Genomic DNA, 25,082 nt, shown 5'->3' with positions numbered 1-25,082 from the left:
AGCAGGTTTGAAGCCTCATTTTTAGGTGAAAAACTGCACTGCAAAAGCAGAGAGCTACAATAAAAAAAAAAGCACAACACATCCACTAACCAGCAAAGAACTCATCAGAGACATATAAATACAACTTCACACACTTCAATGTGTAAACCACTCAACAAAATAATGCTACACTGGCAAAGTGGTAAAATGCCTTAAGAAAATTGAAAAAGCTTACAATAATCAAAGATTATTCCCAGTGCAATAGAAGAAATGTGTATCACACTAAGTGACAGTACTTTGTCAGCCTTGTGTGTGAAAGTAAGCAAAGTGAGTAAGAAGAAAGACAAAGAGGGTTAGGCAGAAGTGGTGGCTGGACAAGATATTTACCTTGGCTCTCTACAGTCCGCAACAGGCTGATGGCTATGCTTAAGGTAAGACATATCTCCATATCTCCCTACTATAACTGCTCACATCAGTGTTTTGTTTTTTTTTTTTTTAAATATGCTACTGTGCAACTCCAGAACTGGAAACTGATTAACTCCCAACAGGCGAAAGGGCGTCCTAAAGAGCAGGGCAGCATAGGTGACTCTGGGGATCACAACACAAAGAGCTGAATCTAACATGTTACTTAGGTACTTGGTTAGGGTGAAATGATTCCAGATGCTTTAAAATCCCTGACAGACACTGTATGCATGCTGTGTATTCTCATGTGATTTAGCATAATCCAGACCAATGATCAGAGTTTGCTGTAGACCATGGGGCCAGATTTCATCATTAAGTGTATTGGGCAGGACTAGGCTATCTTACTCCAAGGAGCTGTTACCTGGGTCTGACTCCTCTGCTCAAAGGGGCTTCTGTTTTGCAGTCTTTCTGCCTGTAGACACAATCACTTCATGAATGTGACCTCTTCTAAAAGACTAATCCTTTGCACAGAACGATGCAGGAACACTATAATTTTCCAGGAATGGATGAAGGATGAATTCCTCTGCTTTCCCTCATCCCCCTTCATGGGCTGAGTCTGTCCTTGCCAACAGGTAAGGGATGAGCTCTTGAACTCACACCAGATAAAAGACCAACCTGTTCAAATACAAGGGAGTCTGCCTGCAGCACAGGGAGAGAAAGACCAGACTTGGATATTTCTGCAGTGAAGTAGGAGTGTCTTTAATGAGGGTCACAGGAACAGCCAGAAGCAGATCACCAAAGTTCTGCTCATTCCCAAATCCTGCCTCTGACAGCGGCCAACAGCAGATGCTTTGGGAAACATAAAGCAAAGGTAAGCATGAAATGGTATTTGGTGGTATACTCCCAACTTTCGGTGCCTTGGGCTTAAGTCCCTGAAGCAGAGGTGATGATCTTGTATTGGACAGCTTTCCTCCCCAAAATTTTGTTTCAGGAGCTGTGTGAGCTTCCAGCCAGTGTTTTCTGGCAAGAAATTTTGCAGGTCAGCTAATGCTGGTGTGGAGAGATGCTCTTGGTTGTGAACCTGCTATGTGCTGGTTTCATTTGATGCCATTCAACTCTTATACTATGGGAATGCTTAGTTACTCCCCAATAGCCTTTCCACCTTCCATGAATTTGGGCTTATCCAATTCCACTGCCCTACCCAGGCTGAACACAGCCCTTAATGTAATACAGATGCCTGCTTTCTTGGCAGGCTAGAAGGACGAACTCTTCCTGAAAAGCCTTCTGGTTTCCTAGGGTATGCCACTCCCTACAAGTGTGCAGGCAACTGAGCACAAATACAGTGATTGTGCCAACCTGACCTCCCTATGCCCAATTATAGCCTGTATCAAAGAATGAGGATGCTCATGAAATGTCAAGTGCCCATATCAAATGGCTTTGACTTGATTAGTGCTTCACGCAAATGCTACCGTATCAGAAGATGACAGTGTAGTTGACTGCTGAAGGAACAAGGGGAAAATGTTGTGGCTGCATTTTTCTCCCTAGGTACTGCAATTAAGACCAAAAGGGCATTCAAAGAGAAGCTGTCTTACACTGATGGGTCCCTGAAAGAAAACAGCGGTGGATGAAACAGTGAAAGAGAAAATTAGTTGAACCTGTAGCTTTACACCTGACAGTCCATTCAAGAATTGATTTTGATTAGCTGTTCACCTAAAGGAGAGAGATCAGGGGCAGGTCTTAATCACTTGCATGATCCTGGCAAAACCACTTCTGTTTCAACTCTGCTGCAACATAAAGATAACAATCCAAAGCCAGTGTGGTATAGCTTTTGGATAAACATCCAGGAGATGTAAAGAGTGCTAGACTGGTTATGGACTCTTGTGGGTGGTGGACAGCCTGTCAAGATGTGGCTTAGTGGATGGGCAATAATCCCATTAAGAGCAGGGGGTGCAGTAAAGGTATACTGAAGTGCTGCATGTTAACCTGCAAAAAGCAGGTCACTGATTTTTCTTTAATGCGTGCTACCATCAATTTCACCTGGATGTACTATTAGCATTAAAGCAGTAGTGTTAGATCATCATGAGAACTTCCAATAATGGAAGGTGATCAGCAAAATGGCATGGAAAAACTCCTGTTAGATAGCTCATTGCAAAGGAGCGCATGGATAGGTGGGAAAAACTCCCCCCTGCACTGGATCCTTCATCACAACATTTTTGGAGCCTAGAGGTCAGCAGTGCTGGGCCAGACCAAGGAGTCATCTATCCCTTAGGCTGTCTCTGACAGTGGCCAAAACCTGATGCTCAGAGAAACAAAGGACAGCAAGACCAGTTAGGGATACCTCTTCTGAAAATTCCCAGCTATTTGTTTGACTTGGGTTGCTCAGTCAGGCATACTTTCTATGTATTTATTAACTCCCAGTAAACTTCTCATCCATGAACCTTTCCAGATTACCTGGGGACTCATGCAAGCTCCTCACATTCCCAGTGTCACGTGGCAAGTTCTGCAGCTCTGCTGCTCTATGTGGGCAGCCTGGCTGACGAGGACTGAAAAACAGCTTAGAAGAAACGGCAGTGCAAAGGGCAGAATGGCTAGCTTTTTCTTTGGTGTCTGCATACCTGGGTTTGAGGAAACAAGCTTCTGAAGCCTGAGGGGAGAATGTAGTTCTAACCAAGAATTTACCTCCCTGGCCCAAGTCTCACCCTGTGTTAATGGGCTGGGCGAGTAAGGAATGTCTCCCTGGTGTCTTTTCCTAGAGAAAAACAAAAGCCATGGAGGTAGAAGAGAACAGCGAGGTCATCAAATGCTGTCCCTGTAGTTGCAGCTTATGCAGCAAGTGCCCGCCTTGTACGGGTGCATGGCACATGTGCTCCATGTACCACTACTCAGTGCAGGCCACAGAACCCTTCCTGGAGCCCTACAGCAAGCTCAGACCAACACCACCTATTGTAGTGTCTACCCAAGAGGTAGCAGAAAAGATTGAAGGTGAATCATTTTATGGCTTCTAACAAACGGAGGCAGCAGTCTCCTTGCCCCTCTGTTCAGCTATGGAAGAGCAATCAGTTCTATTAACAGGAAAATTCTGCCCAGCAACTCCTGCACTGACCTTCAGTCCCCTCCTCACCTTCAGACATACCGGAAAGGCCTAAGAAGAAAGGAAAGCAAGTCTTTAACTTAATAACCCAATTATCTTTTGATGCAGTCACTTTTATTTCTTATTCCTCCTATCTTCTTAAGAAATTAGCTTCCACAAAACAAACCTTGCTGTGAGTACAGCAAAAAAACAAACAGACCCTCCCCATAGCAAATAAAAAAAACCACTAAGCGCAGACATGTCTCTACAGCACTGTTCCTTTTCTAGCCTTGGAAACCTGAGAAAAGGAAAGGCTGTGCAAACTGCAGTCTTCTACTGACCGCAGCACCTGCCAGACAGATGCACTCTCCCACTGGCCAGAAATCGCTTTGGCGTACTCAAACTTTACTGTGCTTGGCCAGCCAAAATGAAGGGGGAACAAAGCTGGGGAAGACCTGCCTCAGCAGACCAGCCTGAGGGCAGGAGGAAACACTCTGTGTATCCCTCGGACAGCTACAAAGTAGAGGCAAGTCTTAATCTTTGAAGATGAGTAGTAAGTGTGTGAGTACTTATGCTTGATTGAGGTGGTTTTACAGAGTGCTCTCAGATGTCTGGCAGCCCACAGGACTAGTGATACTCTATCACATCCCCTGCAAGCCAATGCAGCTCTTCCTATGGACTCTGCTCTGCAGGAATGGGGAGGATTCACAGAGCTTCCCTGGCCTTGGAGAGTCCCTAGGCACTCCTTAGAAACAGCCTTTCTTTATACTGCTTTTGGGAAAAGGCATCATCATCTAACAAATTTCCATCACATGATGAGATCTGTTAATTATTTAAAAATTAACACCAGACACTTTACAATTGAAAATGTAGAGGTGATATAATCAGCACAGGGATCCACAAAACTTTGCAGGCAGCCTGTAAGTCTAATTGAGGACCCAGGAGAGAAATCTTCAAATTTCTTTGTAATATGTAATGCACAACTAATATTTATAATAGCAGGGAGCAATCACATCTGATCATCCAGTCACAATGACCAGCTTATATTTAATGACTAAGATGCAAATTTAATCATATACTCTTAAACTTCTGATAATTGCAGGTTTTTTTTTTTAACCTGTGAGGATAATTTGACTTACTCAGCACTAATACCTGGAATGCCATGTAATCCTTATTATACAGCTATAACTTAAAAAAAAAAATTAATCTCCATGGGGAATAAAGAATCCTTTTTTAAAAATGTTAATGGCAAGAAAATTTCTTAAGAAAATCCTCCCCGTGAAGTGTCATCACCTGGCTGCTTATCTAAAACTTCAGAGCAGCCAGAATGGGGTGGGGGGAAGAGACAGTCCTCCGGTGTTGCTGCTCAGACTTGTGCGATACAGAGGGATGGCACCCAGCTTGCTAATTTTATCTAGTGGGGAAGGCTGCTTTTCTTTAAAGCTGAAAACCAGAGCTGCTATCTACAGGGAATCTACCCCTCCCCAGTTTAGCTTCTTTAAATGGTACCTGAAATACTGCTGTCCAGGCTGTCACACAGCTGGTCCCTGTGTGTTCTGTGACTCAGTCTCTGATTTTCTGAGTGTTTTTTGAAAGTTGTTTATTTTATATTTTTTCATCTTGAAATCCCTAAACAGGCCAATACCTGGCTGCCACAGAGCTTTGTTCTTCCACTATGTGCTGTCCCAGTGAAGGAGACTGGCTGGAGATACTTCATATGCTGGGGTAAGGTCCTTGCTGTTCTGGAATATCCTTCAACATGAGACAAAAATAGATGTAACATGTCCAGCAGGTGGTACTGGGCTCCTCTGCAGGCCAAAGGACAGATTGTGGGGTACCACTGCTGAATGGCAAAGGACTTGAGATAAATCAGCAATATAATATAACATTTTCACTGTAACCTATGCCCGCCCCTGCATGCTGTGGGCATGGGATGCAGGACCTGCATCTGGGAACATTTGCTGCTGCAGAACAGCCCAGCGGGATGTTGTAGCTATACGGCCTGCTTAGAAATGAAGGCTGAACAATTATAAAGGAGCCATCATCTGTTGTCCCATGCTAACTGCTTTCTCTGAATCACATTTTTATCTTCTTAGTTTGATTTTTCTCTAGAGCTGGGATACATTAGCACAATTGTTCTTGCAACTTCTGGTGTTCAAATTTTCTCCTTAGCCTCCTGCAGCCTTGATCCAAAAGCTTTTCATATTTCTACCAGAAATCAAGATTTTTAGCAGCAGTGAGGGATTTAGTTTGCATGTATAAATATACAATAGTCTCACTACTCTGGCTGTTAGTGCAAAGTGAATCCATGACATGGGTTATATTCTCTTAGCTAAAGGCAAAGGCATAATTTAACTGACAAATAATTGTCCTATTGTAGAGCCTATAGGATGGGGATTATTGCTTCTAACACACTGCCTTATCCTGCATGCAGTACACTGAGCAAACTTCTGTTAGCAGATTTGGAACACAGGCAAGTGATAACGTGTAAATTCAATAGGTGGCACCTCAAAGCCCAAAGTGTGTGTTTGTGTGTGTGTGGTATCTCATCCTTTTCAATAGGAATTTTACCTGCAGAAGTAGACGTGCAAATGCTGTTAGATCATTTTAGTAGACCAAAAATCTAAGGCGATTCAGGACTGGCAAGCAACTACCTTAAAGACACCTCACTGCACAGTACATACTTTGGACTCCAAACCAGAGTAAATAAATGTTGGCCTATCCAGTGACAAGAGTATAAAGACTGTGATCTAGAAAAAAAGGGACAGAATAGGGACAAAACTGTAGTTTCATCTGACAAAGCAAATTTTCTTCACCAGACTGTAATCTTAAAAAGTCTGGAAGAACTGAAATATTTCACCATCCTGGAGTTTAGGTAGCAACATTAATCCTATCATCTAGTACATCAGATCTTTACCTAACCTCTTTGTACAGAAGATGGAAGACCTGGCCCTCAGAGAAGGATTTCCAAGATGCCTTCAGCTGGTTTCCCAGTGCTGTTGTTACTGGAACATGGAAAATAAACCCCTGATTTTACAAATCAAACACTTCTAGGCATAAGTTATTCTTGAGGGATATCTGTGGGTAAGTTGCTGAAGAATTAGGGCAATAAAGCACTGTGCTGCTTTTCCTTTATGGTACAATCCTGCTTTCAGTGCTCAGAAGGGATGTCCAGATAAGTCTCTCCTACTAGGCAACCCTTCTTAATGTATGCACATATTTAGTACTATCTAGCTTACCTTTGCATACTTTGAGGCCTGATCTGACTAAAAGACAGTGATGAGTAGGTCTTCAGTGAATGAAATTAGTGAGTTGTGGCTGTAGTCTGGCCAATCCCATCTTACTCACAAAACACTTGTTTCTGGCTTTGGTGTGCTATTTGTGGGTGGCAAGCCACAGAAACTGGTTTGTGTTGCGATGCAGAGGAACTTGCTTGCAGAAATTCTGTCTTAAAGAACGAATAGAAAAACACTGTTTCTAAGAAATAGGCTGAATGAGACTCCCCAGAAATAAAGGACATGCAACTTCTCCTAAATGGTCATAATATTTAAAAAAGAATGCCCTGAAGGGCAACACTTCTTATTTGCTCCTTCCTTCCATGCTACTGGTTTTATCATAATCAAGAGAAACATTTTTACATCTAATGTCACCACTCTTTCTGTTGAGCCCATTACATTTTCTAATGGTAAGTTCAAAGAAATAAAATTTTTCTTCTAAAAATAAGTCACTGAGATATGTAACATTCTCATAAATTAGCACTTCAAAAAAAAAAAAAAAGTATACTGTGTGCTGAATGTGCTTACTTTCCACATCCTTGGCATTGCTTAAGAGCTTTAAAAAAACACAAACATGACATTCTTTGCATGACATCTTGCAAAAATCCTCTAGAAAATCACTGGCTTTCTACCTCTATCAATTAAAGAACCTATATTCAGGGAGGTAGTTGCCGAGTACTAACAGATAATGAGGGATTCTGTATAATGGTTGACAACTAAGGCAGTGAGAAAGCAGGGAAACCAGTGTTTGTACAAAGTTTAGAGCATACTGAAAACCTTACAGACTTCTTGCTGTTTACCTGCATTTTTCCTCCTTGTGTCTGTCATGACTAATTAGTTTCAAGTCCCTTGGGTAATATCATGTTAATTAAATATCAGAAACCATGGGGAAAAGTGGCATGAGATTTTTTTGCTATGCAGTTTAACAGTAAGTGACAAGCACCAACCTTCCACCATCATATACAAACACTGTCGGATTTCCTTGTGACACCCCAAGCATAAATCCTAATACGCCATGCATATATCAGTTCAGTAAAATTCCATGAATGATACCACAACTGGATGCTTACAAGCAGCACTAAAAAGGGCAGCACCTAATGCAAAATTTAAGAAGCTTCTTCAAAGTACTGGGAGACAGTTTGTAACTAAACAGTTTTATTGACTTTTTTTTTTCCCCAAAATAAAAAACACAAAATAACCACCAGGATTAAAGGCCATAGACAGCATTAACCAAATGAACCAGCCACTTGGTTATAGTAGCTGATAACTAGAACAACTGGATATTATTGCATATACCTCAGGTTCATTTATGTATTCATTACAGTTTGGCAAGATTACAATCATACAGTAGCTTTGGTTGTGTAAAACCTAGTAGCAATACTTATTTAAAATGTGACTGGTTAACATTTTGTGACAACAGATATTTCTCTTATCTTAGTCTTGACACATCTTCTCTCATTCATTCTTCTCCATGCTATACATTATCACTGACCAAGAATTAAGGAGACATATTTGCAACCATCGTTTATAGCCCTTCTTTATCACCATATGGTGATGAATCTTACAGGGATAGGAATCTGTCACTTGCTTTCCTTATAAAAGTTTGTAAAGCAGCATCACTTTCCATGCTGGGTGGCTTCTACCATCCTGTGGTAGCATCTGCCAGGAATTAGTCCATTCAGAACACAGATAAGTAGAGGTGTATATGGCTTTCAGTCCAAAGCCTTTCCTGACCTACAGTACTGGGGTTTGGCTGTACTGCCTTGCCTTTGAACACAGAAAATACCACAAACAAACAAACAGCTTTTCACATTGGTATGCTGAGCTGCCAGCACAAAACAATATTAACAAACCTAATACACAATACTACCTTGGTTACTGAATTGTGCCTGAGACACTGTACAGGATTGCATGTGTATGTTCTACAGTCTATGTATTTTAGTTTTGGTCTTTTAAAAAATGCTCTCATCCTTATGTAATCTAGTGTAACACTGCAGCTTTGGAGTAATGGTTGATAAAAAGTCATAAACAGACAGGCTATTTTGAAAACACTGGAGGCCTTTTCTTTTCTTGCACCACTTGTGCAGGGTTCCTGCCTTTCTGCCATCATTTTGCCCCCAGCTTTCTGGGAATACCTACGTCCAGGGGAAATATATCATCTACTTAAAAATAATCTAATATTTTGAGTTCTACCTGGGAAAAGCTATAAAAGAATTTGAATCAAACTGAAGTGATCTTGTGTGTGAAGACCCTTCTTTGTTTACAAAATGCGGTAACACTAGATAACTCCTACTTGTTTTTGCAGCCCTTTCATTTGCTTGCACTGAAGCAAAAAGGAATTCAGCATGAGGAGTGGCTGCATGGTTAAGATCCGACAGAACAAGGTAACTGCCACGCAGTAATTCAAATGCAAGCAGTGTAACTGCTTTTTGCATTCAGATCCATACTTGTATAAGGATATAAATTAATAAGCCCTTCTAAATGATTTTAGAAATATCCTCTTTGATCTAGTCATATAAAACCTCTGAATACTTAGAATCACTAGATTTCACATGGCCCACATAGTCATAATTATTTGCACTTACATGGCAAATATTAGAAATACATTTGCCTGCAGTTGAACAGGTAATTATACTGCCTATTATTCAGCTAAGCAAAGATCAAGCACTCTATATCTTGCAGTTATTGGATCCTATTCTAACCTTTTACTTTAGAAAGGGGAAATAACCATCTAATTGTATTACTGGTGCACAGTACTTAGTTTAAAAAAGACAACCTATAGTAGGCAACTAGATTTTTTCCTAAGATGACTTTTTATGAGATACTCTAAAAGCGGTCTCTTATGACTGAAGATTGTCTATTTCACTGTACTCGCATAGTAAAAATTGTTAAAATCTAATTACAAAGCTGCTACATGATCATTTTGTGGTCTGTAAAATAAAATGGTATCCAGAATTTTATCTGAACAAAATACACCAGACAGTATAAAAATATTTCCCAACTGGAGATTGAAACATTAATGCTGGATTTTTTGTTGTTGTTGTTGTATAAAAAGAAGTGTAATAATGGTAGACATTTATCTGCTTACTAGCCAAAAATATACATATGACTTTGAGGAGCTGTTCCAGGCTCACTTTCAGTGAGCTTGTGCTTTTGTCCCTAGCAATAATAAATGCACACATGGAACAAAGTTTCCTGAAAACCTGAACTACATCTTATTTCTAACAATAAGACTAATTTCTGACACTGGCTATTGATTTCCACTTATTTGCTTTGTTCAGGCAACTACAGCAGAGGAATTCCAGAAGCACCACTTCCGCTTCGAATGGTGTTTATTCAGTGCAACATCTTCCTTTTCTCTTTCTTTTTTAACTCGCTGGTAGTGATCTTCTTCCTTTAAATACCACACAGGCGGCCACCGATGCCTCTCAAAATATTCTTGATTATCTGATTAAAAAGAAACAATAAAAAAGCCCCCAAACAAGCCAGTAAGATATTCAAATCCCAGAAATGTCTTGAGTGTCTGCAAAAAGCTATACAGCTAATCTTTTATCCAGTCTCTATGTTAGCTGGCTTATCAGGGATTCCCCCAGCTTCCTCATATGCCTTACTTAAAGTGTGTAAAGACTTTGAAAGTGTTTACGCTCAAGGGGCCTTAGTCCACCACAGACTGTAAAAAAGCAAGCCCTTTACAGAATGTATTTTTCATTGTGGAGCCTGAAAATAGTTCTGTTCCTTTTAGCATCACTGAAATAGGTAAAGAACATAATGCTTGCCCAGGAATCAGGCTAATGATTATGACCTTTCTTTACAGATAAGAATTCATGAATGCTACTCAAGATAGCACAGAGGTTCAGTCTCATGGCTTAGCTATCTGAGATCATCTTTGTCTTCATGTTTAATCAACTGGGTGAGGAGAAAGAAGGGGAAACCTTATGAAAATAACTGGGAGAGAACGTTGCCCATACCTGAAGATTTAGCTTTGATTTCCTTGCGGAATTTGGAGCAAACGCTGTTGTAATTGGTGCAGATGTAGTGCAAGCACCAAGCTGCCAGCTGGTTAGCATTGTGAAACTGTAAAGAAAACCAAAGAGCTTATTCTATTTCCTGAGGTTATAGTTCTTTTTGCAGCCCCAATTAACAACTAAAGGTAGAATGGTCCCCAGCGGGTTTTATCTGGCAGCACTCTCCCAAGCATACAGGGGGCTTTTGAGGCTGAAGTAGCCTCTAGATGCCCTAGACCTTGTCGCACAATTCTGCTGGAACAACCAGTGGCCCAAAAGTCTCATGAATAGGTGCTTAGCATGCACAGCAACTGGCAAACTGCATTCAGTCCCACACAGGATCTGAACCCAAGGCACACTGGACCTGAATTTTCTGGTATGATTGTATCAGTCATATATCCCTACCAGTTGTTGCAAACCCTACTCTGAAGTAACTCCCTGGATAACTATGCTTGTTGACAAGAATCAAGTATTACTGAAAGCTTAATACAAAATCTTGTACAAGCTTTCTATGGTCATAGGGAATCACAGCTATAATGCAAGTCAAATTGTATAGCATGTGTATCAATTCTGGCATTCTGACTGTCTACTGTGAACTTCCCAGGTTATAAACACATCATATTGATGTATGTACTGGGAGCGGAGGATATCCTAACAGTAGTTAAACATATTACTTCTGTCTTCAACCAGGAGAAAAAAAAAGAAAAAGCACCCTTCATAAAAATCGAAATTAAGTGAAGTGAGCTGCCTTTTCTTGGAAGGGGTTCAGTCCTGGTTTTGCAACAGCATTATAGGTATTGCAAGAGAGGCACTTGAAAGCAGTTGCAGGAAATCTTGCATGGTGGCCAGCTTGTGCTGTATTTCATTGCTACTTAAAGCCCGGACTTCGAGCCAAGCTGCAGCCAGACTCATCATTAGTGTGAAATCAAGAATAATAGAATTTAAAAAAATATTTTAGCTTGTACTCCTGCATCTAGTAGACTGCTGTATCACTACTTTTGGAAAACAGAGGTGTGCAGTTTAACTGTGAGCTGCAGTTCTCTCTTTTCGTGGTTTCTGGGACTCAAGAAACACTGAAACATGTTTGAACATAAAGTAGTAGGATTTGCACTCACTCCAAACTATCAGATGACTGGCTCTGAGTAGCCAGTCTAAGTGTCAAGTCAAAGAATACAAAAAATGTTGCCTTTGCAATACAGGTCTAAATATATCTACAAGCACGGAATTTAAAGGAACCCAAGAATCAGTCACCGTTACAAAGCTGAACAGCTTCATTACATTGCATTTCATGTTACTGAAGCATGGCCATGAGAACATGGAGCTTGGAAGCTCCACAATCAATCAAAAAATAAAATATATATTTGAAAGACAACTCCTCCGAGATTACTTAAATAGATGTTTCATCTGTGAACTAATAGAAAAACCTTCTTTGAAATAGAAGATAAAACTAAGTTTTATTGTCAGTCGCTCCCAGAACTGCAGACTTTGAGCCACTTAGAAGCAATGCTCAGAACCAGTAAGGTGTTAAAACAAGCTCTGCAGTTGGCCAGAATATCTTTAGAAAACAGTGCACACTGACCTGAGCCAATTCCAGATAGGATAGTACTTCTCCATCTATTGCAATGCCGCTCATGGAGGCTTTTGTCAGCTCTTGTACTGCATGCTGTTCTGTTAGAGGAGAAAACTCATCACTCACATGGGAAATGGTCACATTTCAAGATCAGGTCATCCACAAGTAACAAAGAACCAAGAAAGCACGTTCTCCTTCCCCCTAGTGTTAACTCTAGCATTATGCAGGTGGCACATTCACCCAGATATCCTGAGCAACTGCAGATTTGGGTGAAGTCAAATTCAGGCCTTTAGAGTTGTGGCTGGAGATTCTGCATCACAGGTATAAACTGTCTTGCTCCAGTGGAGCACAGTCCACATGAGGATTTGCCCCTTTGCCTTAACCCAAACTACCTATTTCTGGTTTCACGCACAATTCTTATCTCTTTCTTATAGAAAGCAAGCCTGCAGTTAATAACCACTTATAGAAGGACAAAGTTTAGCAGCCACTAGTCTTTTTCTGGTGGAACAGATGGCTGCAGTATTCAATGTAAATTAGAAATATGGATCAACTGTCTCTTTTGGGTAATACAAAAGCAATAGCCAAGTTTTTAGGCAACAGTGCACTTGCCATTGCATTGTGGATTTATTAATGAGTATACCCACAGCACTGATACAGAAAAGTTCACTTCAGGCCCTCTTCAGATTCTTGGATTGGTCGTTCCTAGGGATCCAGATGAAGGCTGTCCAGCTCCCCCAAAAGCCACTTCAGTTCAAAAGTCTCCTTAACCCATTTCTAGAACCATTTCCTAGAATCTTAGAGGTTTGAGTGTTTTTTGTGAAATGTTGTCTGCTGATTTGACTCTACTGGGTTCAGTTGTCGGCAGTAGCCTTTGGACTCAAAATTACTTCATCAAGAATTAAATGGAATGAAATATTCTTAATACTATATGTATGTTTATGCTGCAACTACTTAAAAAATAACCAAGACTTCGGTTAAAATGCACATATAATATCACGCAATAGAGTTTTGGTCAGTCAGAACCAGTGAAGACAAGGCACGCAGTCATGATGCACAAATTAAGGGCAGCTAGGATTTGGTATGTGATTAAGTTTTGCCTAAATGTTGTCCTGTAAATACACGTAGCTTTGCTTCATCTGTCTCTGAGTTTTGGCCTTGGCTGTGTCTTCAGCACAATGCCAAGTTACATATATAGAGAGAAATAAATGAACAACCCTCCCCCCCCCCCCCCCAAAATATCCTGGAGGTCTGGGATGTGTATGGATTTCATTTTAGAACTAAGTGCTATCCTATCCTGTAATTTTTCTCTAAATATGTGATTGAAAAGTTTTTCTTCCTGAAATGAGGGTTGAATCCCCATGTACATACCAAAATATCCAATTCCCATCTAGGCAGTGAAAAGGGATCCAGACAGCATTTCTAAAAATATGATCACCTAGATCAGTTTTGAATTGGCTCAGTTACTGTCTTTGAATAGAAATGTATAATGGAGCACTTCATTCATTATGTAATGGAAAGCCTGGGGTCCATCCTGTTTTCAGGTGAATTGAACAGCAACAGAATGGATATTACAAACCACAGACATTATTATCAATGCTAAAGAGAAGGTTTACTCTTTCTGTTTTTAAAGCACAGAATGCTTTACTGTTCTGAGCTGGTTTAGCACAAACTAAGGAAGGCAAGAGAAAGGTAAATACATTTTTCTAAGTGAATATATAAATTTGTATTACAATATCTTTTTCAGAAAAAAACAATATTTCTTTTCCCTGACACTTGAGAAAATCCTGTGCATTCCAAAACTACTAAAACATGTTTCAGCCATTGCAGAAGACACTGCATTGGACAAGGCCACAAATTCTTACCTGCTAGTGCAACCAGGTGAGGAAGGCAAAACCTATTTGCCAATGCAATTAACTCAAGTGTGTCCAGTTCCTGACCAGAGGACAGTTGCTTGGTATACAAGTAATCTAAAACTGCTTGCATGGAAGTCTTGTTTATATTGGGAAGAACTACCTGGAAAAGATATTTAAGAAAAAAGTGTCTAATAATCATGGAATTTTCACATACAGCCCATATTTCACTGCTGTCACTTTGCTGGACTGTCTCTTTTTCTCTTCAAGTCATTTTAGAAATGCAGGGAAAATATTTTTCAAAAAAGAAATTTCCCATTGAAGTTCAAGAAGCTGCCAACAGGTAAGCATACCTCCAGAGTCAGATCCTTTGCCAGCTTACATACAAGCAACTTGGTACCAAATTGCTGGAATTGGATCCACATCAAACAGTGAATCTGTTCAATGCTTTCTAGCCTGCAAATGGACAGCTATGTCGGATACAGAAAAGCCACTGAACACTTCCCATGACAAAACTCCCTTGGTAGACTTCTTGAGGAATGTCATCTATCTGCCTCTGACAAGGGATATTCTGGGGATTCTGAGAATAACAGAAACCAAAGGATAACAGAAACCCCACCCTTCTCAGCCTGTTTATAAATAACCAAACTATCCAAATACATGATGGTTGGGAAGAAACTGAGAACGGATGAAAGGAGGCAAAGAAAATGTAAACCATTTCTGCCACACACGTGTAATTAGTGTAACCACCATGTAATGAAACTACCAAGACTAGGACAAAAGCTATCTAATTTCTTGTCAGAACAACTCTAACTCTATTTAACTGCAGGGAAGCCTAAAAGAAGAGGAAGGAGAGTTAGAAAGCCTCACTGTAACCTATCATTGTAGCATCTCCATTACAGTTTGCACACACAACCATCCCTCCAAAGAACAGGGTAAAACTGATTCTTGCGGGGCTCCGGGTTGCGGCAGGTAAGTCTGCTTCCAATATGCAAGCTAGTTGATCCCATTAATAGGCAGTTTGCAACGTACGTCTTCATAACTCAAGAAAGAGATGCTGGCACTGAAGAACGCACTGTGATATTCTGAAGGACTTGCAGTAAAAAGAATGGCAGAGCAGAAAAATAATAATGAAATTATGATGGGAAATTAAATGTATGTGCAACTTCATCTGACTGCTTGGAAGCAGTCAGCACGTACTTCCCGCTAGAAGGGGGTTAATCATTGTCACAGAGCTGGTTGTTAACCTTCGGGGGCTTGTGAATTTTTCTTTCAGCTATGCCTGGATGGGTGGGATTCAAACCCAGATCTGTTATTGTTAAAGCATGATCCTCTTATGCATATCAGCCACTCTGGGAAGTGGCTCAGTTCTCCAGGTAAGAGGAGCTAGTTGTGAAACTCATTCATTATTAATATATTTTTGTTAGTGCAGAGAACAGTAAATTCAGTGAATAAGTTTATAAAATCTGCCCCAAATACAGAAAAAGTAGTATGTAAAAAGTAGATGGTTTTATTTTTTTGTAAACCAGTCAAAGGAAACCATTAAATTCATATCTACTTATATTTTAAAACTTCCAAAAGCATTACTGAATGCTTTAAACTCTACAAAATGGAAGCTAAATATTTTAAATTGGAAAGATAAGCTAAGACTGTTAAGTTAATCATTAAAAACAGGCTGGTAGAAAATAAATGTGTATTCTTCATTGCCAAATGTTGCTTACTAGAATCAAACTATGTATTTTTAATGAACCATTTGTTGAGCATGCCTCTGGGAAAGGAATTATGTTTACAGCTATATTAGAAGAAGCAAGAAAAATCTAAGTAGAACACAGTCTTCCAGAATATTAAACACAAAAAACTTGAACTCTTCATATGAGAAAGACCCGTAAATATGGAAAGGAACAAAAAAAATCAAAACAAACGTCAAAACCTGGGTATGGATAAGACACAACAAAAAAATACTAGCAGTGTTTAGAATTTGAAAAACAGACCATGAAGGCACCTGAAAATACAAAGCTTCTGCTGCAAAATCTTAATTCAAAGCATTGAGATCTTTTACACTGTACTTCATACCTGCTTTACTCAAGAGGACAAGCTGATGCACTAGAGATTCTGAGCTTAGTTTACACTCCTTTTCTAGTTTAACACTCCATGCTCTTTAACCCTTTTTTCCCTTTAAATCCTTCATCAATGCCCCTGCCCCAAGTGTTCTTTGTAATGCTTCTGATTGTATAAATAGATATTCACACAACTTTAAAACTTATTTTAAAGAAATTCACAAATTCAGACTTAATTTCCCCTCCCCCCCATATTTAATATTTTAAAGGATTTCAGGTTTAAACACATGCTCCAACATTGCAGGAAGTCTCATGCCTTGCAGAAAATATGTTATCCTCTTAGGCATCCTAATTTAATGCCTTGAGAAGAAAAGCATCCCAAGTCTGCCAGGGAAAAATAAAGAATCATTCCAGGGATTATTGCAACCTTTCAAATAGATACAGAGTGATGTTTCCATCACTCTCATCAGACATTGTAAGCAAAATGGACAAATACCTCACTGTTCGAGCTTTCGATAAATGATCCTCCAAACATAGCAGACATCCATTCACAGCTACAGATCAGCAGCGGCTTGTGGGCATTTATGGTTCCGTCATCCAATTTAAATGTCACATCTGCCGTGGGAACAAAGAAACAGGCATACTGCAAGTCTGCGTTTAAAGTGGAACTGTGTTCTCAAGAATGTATGTTTCACCTGCACATTGTTAACCAAGGACTTCTTTCACTTTCCCATGACCCCCATCCTGAAGATAACTCTAGCGTTTTACATAGTTAAATGAAAAAGCCTCACTCAAAAGGGGGATATTGGATTTTCAACACTGGAAAATTGGGTCATTTATTTAAAAGCTTGTGTCTAGATTTTGAGAAATTAAACTGCAGAATCCTGGGCTGGAACAGTTGGCCTGAGTAACACTATAATTTTGGGCTCATCCTTCCTCTCAGAACAATGCAAGCTATCACAGTTTTTGAAGTCTGTGAAGTGACAGTAACATGAATGAGAAAAGAATTAGTGCTTTTCCTGTTAAAGCATATATTTACTTACCAGAAAACGTCCCTTTGCAAAGGCACTCTTTTATCCGATTAGCTTTTCTGACATGAAATGCTTTAGTAATCTCTTGATTCATGAAGGCTTCTTTATTCATAATATTTTCCACCATCATTCGCAAATCAAATACTTCCAAGATTTCAGCAATCTGAGCCAGTCTTGTGAGATCTTTTTCATTTTCATCCAGTTGCCCTGTGTATAAAAACTGCAAGACAGTTTTAAAAGGTCCGGCCTGCACAGATGAATCCATTTTTACCACAGTTACAGGACATGTCCTATTTGAGACAGGATTCACTTGCATTTCCTTATGCACACTAACAAACCCCTTACCCCAGGACAACAGAGATCTTGCTGCAGAATTTGTTTCATCGGGTTCAGGTTCTAGCATGTTTAAAGAGCCAGTACTTTCTGGTGGGGGAATTTTAACACCATCAGATTTCAAGGATGTCTCATCACTGTCACCATTTGTCTCAAGGCAACTTGCCAGAACATCCTTATTTGTATTTTCTTTATTACACTGTGTTTCATCCAAGTCTGGACTTTCCTCACATTCCATTAAGAAAAGGTCATAAAACTTTGAAGAGGAGGTAGCTAGGTAAATCTTGTGAGCAAAAATGTAGTCCTGCTCCTGGAGAACAAACATAACATCTGCACACAGTGGGCTGTCCAATAAATATCCAGCTTCATTCATACTCGGTACCGGACACTCAGGAATTTTGATAACCGGAGGAGGGGCTTTTGGAGGTAGGAATGGAGCCTGAAGCAAAGGTTTTTGGACCTTCTTCAAATGAGATTTCCAGAACTGCAGGTGTCTTCTGGAGATCAGAGCAGCTCTAATTGCATTGTCAAAGACATCTTTAATCCCAAACTGGTCAAATACACTGGTTTCATAGTATGGTATCCCAAGTTCCTTGGCAACCTCTCTGCCTCTTTCTGGTGGCAAAATGTCTCCTCTTTTTATCGGCCTAGGGTTAAACAAAAAATAAACCTTCTCACACTCAACGATCATCACAAAGTTACTCCAGAAAGCATGGAATTTAAAAAAATGTCTCAGCACCAATTCTAGATAACTAACATTCAGATGAAACAAAATATAAAATTAAGCCCACAAAGACCTTTGGAAATCTACAACCATGACTCCAGAGAGTTTTAGAATAGGACATACTTGTAATTTTGTTTAAGTTTGGTGGTGTCTTTGCAATTTTATTAAAAATATGTAGAAATCATTTGCGCAAAATGGAGCAAGCCTTCTCTCTGTTAAAGGGAAATTTACAGTAAAAAAAAGTTGATAGGATGCTTGAGAACATTCATTATTTAAAAAAACCTACTAACATCTCTTTCTACTCAGGTATTCTGTCAGTATCATCATTTAAACTCAAATGGAAATTCTCGTGACATAGAAATGACACAAATATAGCTAAGTATGAAATGAGAGATATTTCTTAAGCTTATGCTTTTTCAAGAAAATCATAGTAGCCTATGACAAAAGTGTAACTGAACACAGACTTCAAGAGTTAGGCCTGTTTTGGCTGTAGAAGCATTATGTGGGAACTCATGAATTTCCAGAGCAGCTCTAGTACATGACATAGGGTAAACAAACCAGAAAAAAGTCTGGGCTAGGATCCATTTTCCCAACAAAAAATCATCTCACCAGAAGACATGACCCAACAGTGCATTCTCTGAGCATATCATATTGGGCAGACACAAGCTGGCACAGACTTAACACACTCCAGACAACAGCTTGGTTTAATAATCAGTTCAGGTGGCAGAAGTCTGTGCTAGACATGCAGAGTACTGATTTAAACTTTATTAATGGTGAAATCAGAAAGGAGGATTAGGGCAGAAGAATTCTGAGTTTTGAAAAAACATTTCCTTTTACAGAGTCAATCAAAAAGCCAACCCCACCCACACAGTGAAGAAATATTTAATAAACAAACCAACCTATGAAAATCATATTGCTGAGTTAAGAATTTGAATGCAATGCAATGCAAAGTTTTCTAAGAGTCCATGGTTTATTAATTCAATCCCTTTATGGAAATTTTTTACAATAGAGTCTTTAATTACACGACCAGGGATATTATTTCCATGAATCTGGTCTCATTCAAATTCACATAAAAGGAGGAAATTAGAAGTGAACAGGTAATCGTGGGACTGTTTTGCCCAAACATGTGAATGCTTATCTTTTGAATCTGGGAAAAACAAAGCTTCTTCAGAATGACCCCAAACTCTCTTGTATCTCAGAACTTTGAAAAATTTAATTTGCAACCACTTTATTTTCTGCCATGATATAGGATTACATTTACTTAAAAATAATAATTGAGAATTAAGAAAACTTGAGTAGAATCTGTCAGTTTAAAACAGTACCAGACAGTAGTGACAGGGTAGGACATGATACACATGTTCAGATGAAGAAAGACATATATGAAAACCTCCAGTAATCATTATTATCTCTTTATTATCATAGTGTTCAGGCACCCAAACAAGTTTAGGTGTCCAATGTGCAAAAATATTGTGGGAAACACATAATAACTGCATGTGTTAAAGAACTAACAAACTCAGACAACAGAATTAAAAAGAAAGCACATATATTCTCATTTTACAAAAAAAAGAAACTAGACTCTATAACTTCTCTTTTAGAAGTACTGTACTTGATTATGAAGGTGATTTTTTTTTTTAATTCTTATTTTTGTTTAAACTTTACCTTGCCAAAGGCCGCCTGGCTCTGTTAACAGCCTCAAGATCAGCATAGCGGAGATCTAGCTGGCAGCCCACCAGAATGACAGGTGTGCGAGGACAGAAGTGCTTGATTTCTTGATACCACATCGTTTTCACATGATTCAGGGAATTAGGATTAGCAATTGAAAAGCACAGAACAACTACATCAGACCTAGAAAGGCAAGAAGAAAATATCCAATTAAACCCAACAAACATGCTTTCCGCTGCAGCTTCACCTATTTTCATCACTCCAGCTTAAAGCTACTCCACTCTACACTTTGAAAAACGTGCTGACGCCCAGATGTCAGAATATAAGTTGTTCGTGCAAGAGGTTTGATAGAAGCTACACATTTCACCACAAAAGCATGGGAGCACAAAGCCACATACCTAGGAAGCACTGCCCCTCTATGCCGAGAGATTATTCCCGCACATATGAACAGAGCGCTAAGAAGAGAGGTAGGGCTTGCCATTCTCTACTTTTACACTACAGTTATTCACAGGCTGTCATTGCTCAAGAAATAATTCTGCTGACTGGACACCTAAATTGCAATTCAAAGATCATTGGCGCTTAGGAATTAGAGAGGAGTTATGCAAAACTTCAGAACAGCTACACAGGCAGACACAGATCACTTCTGAACTTGTCATGGAGAAATACCTTTACTGCACCATTTTAGATACTGAGGTGGTTTCCTTTGCAATGCACTTGGCACAGCAATTCTTTAACATCTTTAATAGATAACCTGTTAGAAGGGTAAATTACTGCAGAATGACCACTTCTCAATATAAGCAAAAATAAACATTACCATGAAAATAAGGTCAGTAAAGTGTAAAATAGAACAGTGGCTGAAATCAGAGTAAGCATGACAATATTTGCAGGCTTTTAAAGGTTTTAAGAAAACAAAAAGTACTTCACTAAATAAACTTACTTTATAAATTCTAAATATAAGGATTAAGGTTGACACTTCATCCACTAAACCACCACCTAACTCTTGTCAGTGCTAGCACCCTAAGGCAGAGAAATGCTTGAATACTTGTCTCAGGGCATTCCTCACTTGGGGCAATTTCATTATTTATAAACTGGGATGGGATGTTACAAAGCAGTTCTCAAGCTCTTGGGTCTCTCATGGGAAAAAAAGACAAGACAAAAAAAAGTTGAATTGAAACTCTTAAGAAAAATTGAGGGGAAGGGACATTTTGAGGAGGCAACTTATTGCTACAGAATTGTCAGCAGGATAAGCTCAGCAATACCATGTCTGTCTCACTTCTATTATTCTTTAATTTAGCACAAATGTGTGGTGTCTGCAGTTTGTGTAGTGTACAGAGCAGCAGCAGTGAATCTTAACATTCACCTTTTAAATAATGAAATACCTCCTCAGTACTGCTGCGTTCTACATTTCACTGAAGGCACAGATATATCCAGCAAGACTGTTTCTAAAGATAGCTGCAAACAATACGGGTACTGCTGTGAGCATAAATTTAATGCAAGAGAAATGCTCCTGCTCCAAGTTTGTATCTTATATAAACTGCAACACATCTGTCATATATAGAAACAAGGCCTTTTCAAACTGAAAAGTTACCTACTAAGTAGTGAAGTGGTAAGCAGCTAATACACTGGTCTTCCACATAACTGAGGCAAACACCCTTTAAACTCAAACTTGCTCTTTTCAAGGTCACGTAACAGTAAAACCTAAGCCCCAGCAGACATTTGCTTAGCTCCCCAAAAGGAGAACTTAATGTACAGCTAAGATTAAAAAAAATAAAAATAAAAATCTGTGTTACACATATTCTAATCTGGTAAATTGTTATTTAATTCAAGATCATCAGGACTGCCAGAGCGGCAATCCTCGGCTGTCTGGCTGGTCCTAACTACAGCTAAGCATCTTAGTGAGACAGACTCTCTTGCGTCCTTCAGAAATTAATACCTAAGCCAGGTAATTGCACTCAGGAGTATCCAACCCTCCTGACTCTACAAACCACAAGACACTCATCACATCTCTCAGAAAACCAAAAGGAAACAGAGCTCCAGAAGGAGTTCATAGGCAGGAGATGACAATAGCTCTCCTGTGGTGCTGCAGCTGACTGATGCTGGGCTGGCCATGGATCTGGGCTCCAGTGATGATCTGTTTCCTTGGACAGGACAGGCCCAGACTATCCAGCAGACTGGCCCCAGCACAGCCCTGCATGTGTTACAGCCCTTGCCAAGGGAGTCTCACGTTTTTGCCACAGTGCTGCATTTGGTTCTTGAGCAACTCATCACCTCTGACCTTCCCTGGGCAACCATAAAACTGAGCTGGGGAAAGCTGATTTCTTTACCCATAACTCACAACACACATAGCATTGCACTAACAGGACATTTCCATCTTACTGGCTTCTGAATAAAGTGAAAAACAGAATAAAGAGGTAAAAAATAATGATTTGCATATTATTTATCCTGTGTTAAAACCTGGACTTCCCCATAAAATGAACATGCTGAGAGTTCTGTACTGAACAGGGAGAAATAAATGGCCCTGTGCCATAAACAGGATGGATGAGAAATCACTGGGTAGTGACAGAGTTCACACACCAAACCAGCACCACAGCTGGGTCTGCTAGCTCACAGAATACATCCACGTAATCATAATGAATTAAGTTTTCATTCAAGTCATAAACATGATTTGCACTATTAGTACAAGCTGGACACAGGAATATACGAGGAAGATTAACTGTCTACATACATAGGACTGTGAACGTTTGGGGAAAACTGTCCTTTGGAAACTTTAATTAAAATACCTACAATTCATTTTAATGTCAAAGCACATTTACAACTTGCTAACACCTCAGTATAAAGTTTGGTTTGACATTTGTTCATAAAAGCCAGAACCTGTCAGGTTAAAATAATGCATTAATATTTCCCAAACATTAAAAATTTACCAATGTTATTTTAATATCCTCAGGGAACATAAAAGGATAGGATTAAAAAAAAAAATCTGATCTATTGCCATTTTTGTGCAGTTTGGTTACTTGGAGAACAAAAAAGGATGAATCAGGTTTACTCCTGCTTTCTTCTTTCTCTGTGCAGCAATATATTCACAAATACAAGCAGTTTTTTTCTAAAAAGAAATTTCATAACCATTTCCCGTTAAAATTCAGGAATGATTCAAGAAACATTTCCATAGACTTGAATTTCTCAATCACATTCCTCCTAGAGCACCACCCAATTGAGAGGGACAATAGATAAAGCACTGTGCATCCACCTTTGTTAAATACAACAAAAGTGTATGATTACACTTACTGCATATACTGATGTTTGATATTGAAGTATCACAAGAAACAAAGGTAAGTATTACAAATAACTCAGCAAAGAGAAATGGTAGCTTGGATATCCAACACATTGTCTTGTAGATTCAGTGGTACATGCTGGAAATGCAGAACTGATTTATTCTTACATTCTGCTTTTCATAGGTTTATCAGAAGAAATTGTGAATCATCTACTCTCATTTGAAACATCTGAACATACTTAAGTATCATCAAAACTCATAAATTCTGTGACTTGCCCTAGCGTGTGATCAACCACCAGTGAAACACTCTGCATCACCACTGTAAGAAAACACGTTTCTTTCTACTCGCTGGGGCTCCAACCAGGGGAGAACACAACGTAGATGTGTGAGACTTGGCAGGTGGCAAAGGGGAACAGATTCTCTCAGCTCTAGGCAAGTCAACCACCACTCATATGTTTGTCACCTCCTGGCTGACCAGACTCCTGCACTGGAGTCTCACATTATAGCATAAGAGCAGCCTAAGAGCACTTCAAATGCTCCCCTTGGAGTTGCAGAAGTAATTCTTAATGCAAAACATACACATCTGAAGTCAGCCCAGCTTGGTCTAAACACAGCTATGGACTTCCTATAGGAGGCTTTTGTGGGCAAAGAAGGAAACTTACCACCATTTTGAGACGCAACCCATCTAGCTAATGTAGGTATTACCTCAATGCATTCAGTGATATTTTCCCAAACTTGGATAAGAACTTTTGATGGAAGCAACTAACCCTTTTTAGACTTCAGAGAATGAAAGGAAACCCTCCAGACAACCAAATCTCTGGCAGGAATCAGCACATGGTATGCTGCCACCCTGTGAGCTCCTAGTGTGTGAGTTATGAACTGTATCAGATGTACAGAGAGTAGTCCAAGTCGCTGCTGAAAAGCAAGCAGTATAGCACTGATGAAGACAAGACAACTTTAAATTATCAACCTCAGGCTTCAGTTGTAGTCAAGCTACAGGTAACCACTGTAACCATCTGGAAGTTACTCTGCAGTTGCTGCAATAAGAAACTCAGGAGGTGTGGGAGAAAAAGCAGTATATTAGCTATGTAACAAGCCTTTCTGATGGAGGAGCTCTTAGAAACAGCAGAGAAGTTAAAGTTTTCTAACTGAGCTGTTTTGTGTAACAGAGCACTGCATTGGTTTGGGACTGAGATTTTGACTCATCTGCTTACATGCTATGTGTGTTCCAGAACTGGTGTAATGAGCTGCACTGCAGATGTACCTACACACCACACTGCTGATCCATCTCTCAATGCGAAACTGCTACATATTTTCCATCTTCCCTAATATTCTTATTTTAGACAGAACTTCAAGGAGACAGCAATATTAAATGATATCTCATATATTCCATGGCAAGGGTGTTTAAAAGTTTCATGTTTCATAGTCTGAATCTAGAGTTATAAACTGTAGAGCTGGCTGCAGATACGCTAACATGGGTTTATATCTCATTAAAGAAACAGGCTGCCTTCTGAAATGTACACACTGCATTACCTAGGAAGAAGTTGTTCCCTCTAGTTTATAATTTACAAGTTACTGGGAAAAACTGCTGCACACAAGAATTGCTGGTCATGTGTAAGGGATATCATTTGCCATACAGTCATGGGATAATACTGTTGGGTTTGGAAAGGGGGAGAAATAAAGCTGTGAGGAATACAGAACGTGAAAAGGAGATCTCTCTGACCTGGAAATAAATGCAGGGAGTGGGAAAGAGGAAAAGGAGGAAGACTGAACTGTATTGCCATGCTATCTTCTCTTCTTTCTAGAGGCTAAGTCAAAAGTACATATTTTGTTTCAGAGAGCTTGAACGAGACCCAA

General features: G+C 39.5%; 1 protein-coding gene across 4 annotated transcripts in view; it reads right to left on the bottom strand.

Moving 5' to 3' along the window:
* Nucleotides 1-7,859: 7,859 nt before the first annotated feature.
* The window catches only part of RHOBTB1 (Rho related BTB domain containing 1), a 50,538-nt gene continuing 33,315 nt past the window's right edge, over nucleotides 7,860-25,082 (bottom strand). For 3 of the 4 annotated variants that reach the window (XM_075026873.1, XM_075026872.1, XM_075026875.1), the window contains 7 exons: nucleotides 19,955-20,140; nucleotides 17,251-18,218; nucleotides 16,704-16,822; nucleotides 14,163-14,313; nucleotides 12,310-12,398; nucleotides 10,695-10,800; nucleotides 7,860-10,173 (listed from right to left, as the gene is read on the bottom strand). In XM_075026873.1, the coding sequence (XP_074882974.1) occupies nucleotides 10,004-10,173; nucleotides 10,695-10,800; nucleotides 12,310-12,398; nucleotides 14,163-14,313; nucleotides 16,704-16,822; nucleotides 17,251-18,218; nucleotides 19,955-20,140 (1,789 nt within the window). In that variant the 3' untranslated portion in view covers nucleotides 7,860-10,003. The remainder of the gene's footprint in view (nucleotides 10,174-10,694; nucleotides 10,801-12,309; nucleotides 12,399-14,162; nucleotides 14,314-16,703; nucleotides 16,823-17,250; nucleotides 18,219-19,954; nucleotides 20,141-25,082) is intronic. The other variant, XM_075026874.1, reaches the window with a different exon arrangement.

This window comes from Buteo buteo, chromosome 4, assembly GCF_964188355.1.
Source record: "Buteo buteo chromosome 4, bButBut1.hap1.1, whole genome shotgun sequence".
NCBI classification, from domain to species: domain Eukaryota; kingdom Metazoa; phylum Chordata; class Aves; order Accipitriformes; family Accipitridae; genus Buteo; species Buteo buteo.
This window is presented reverse-complemented; position numbering and strand designations above follow the sequence as displayed.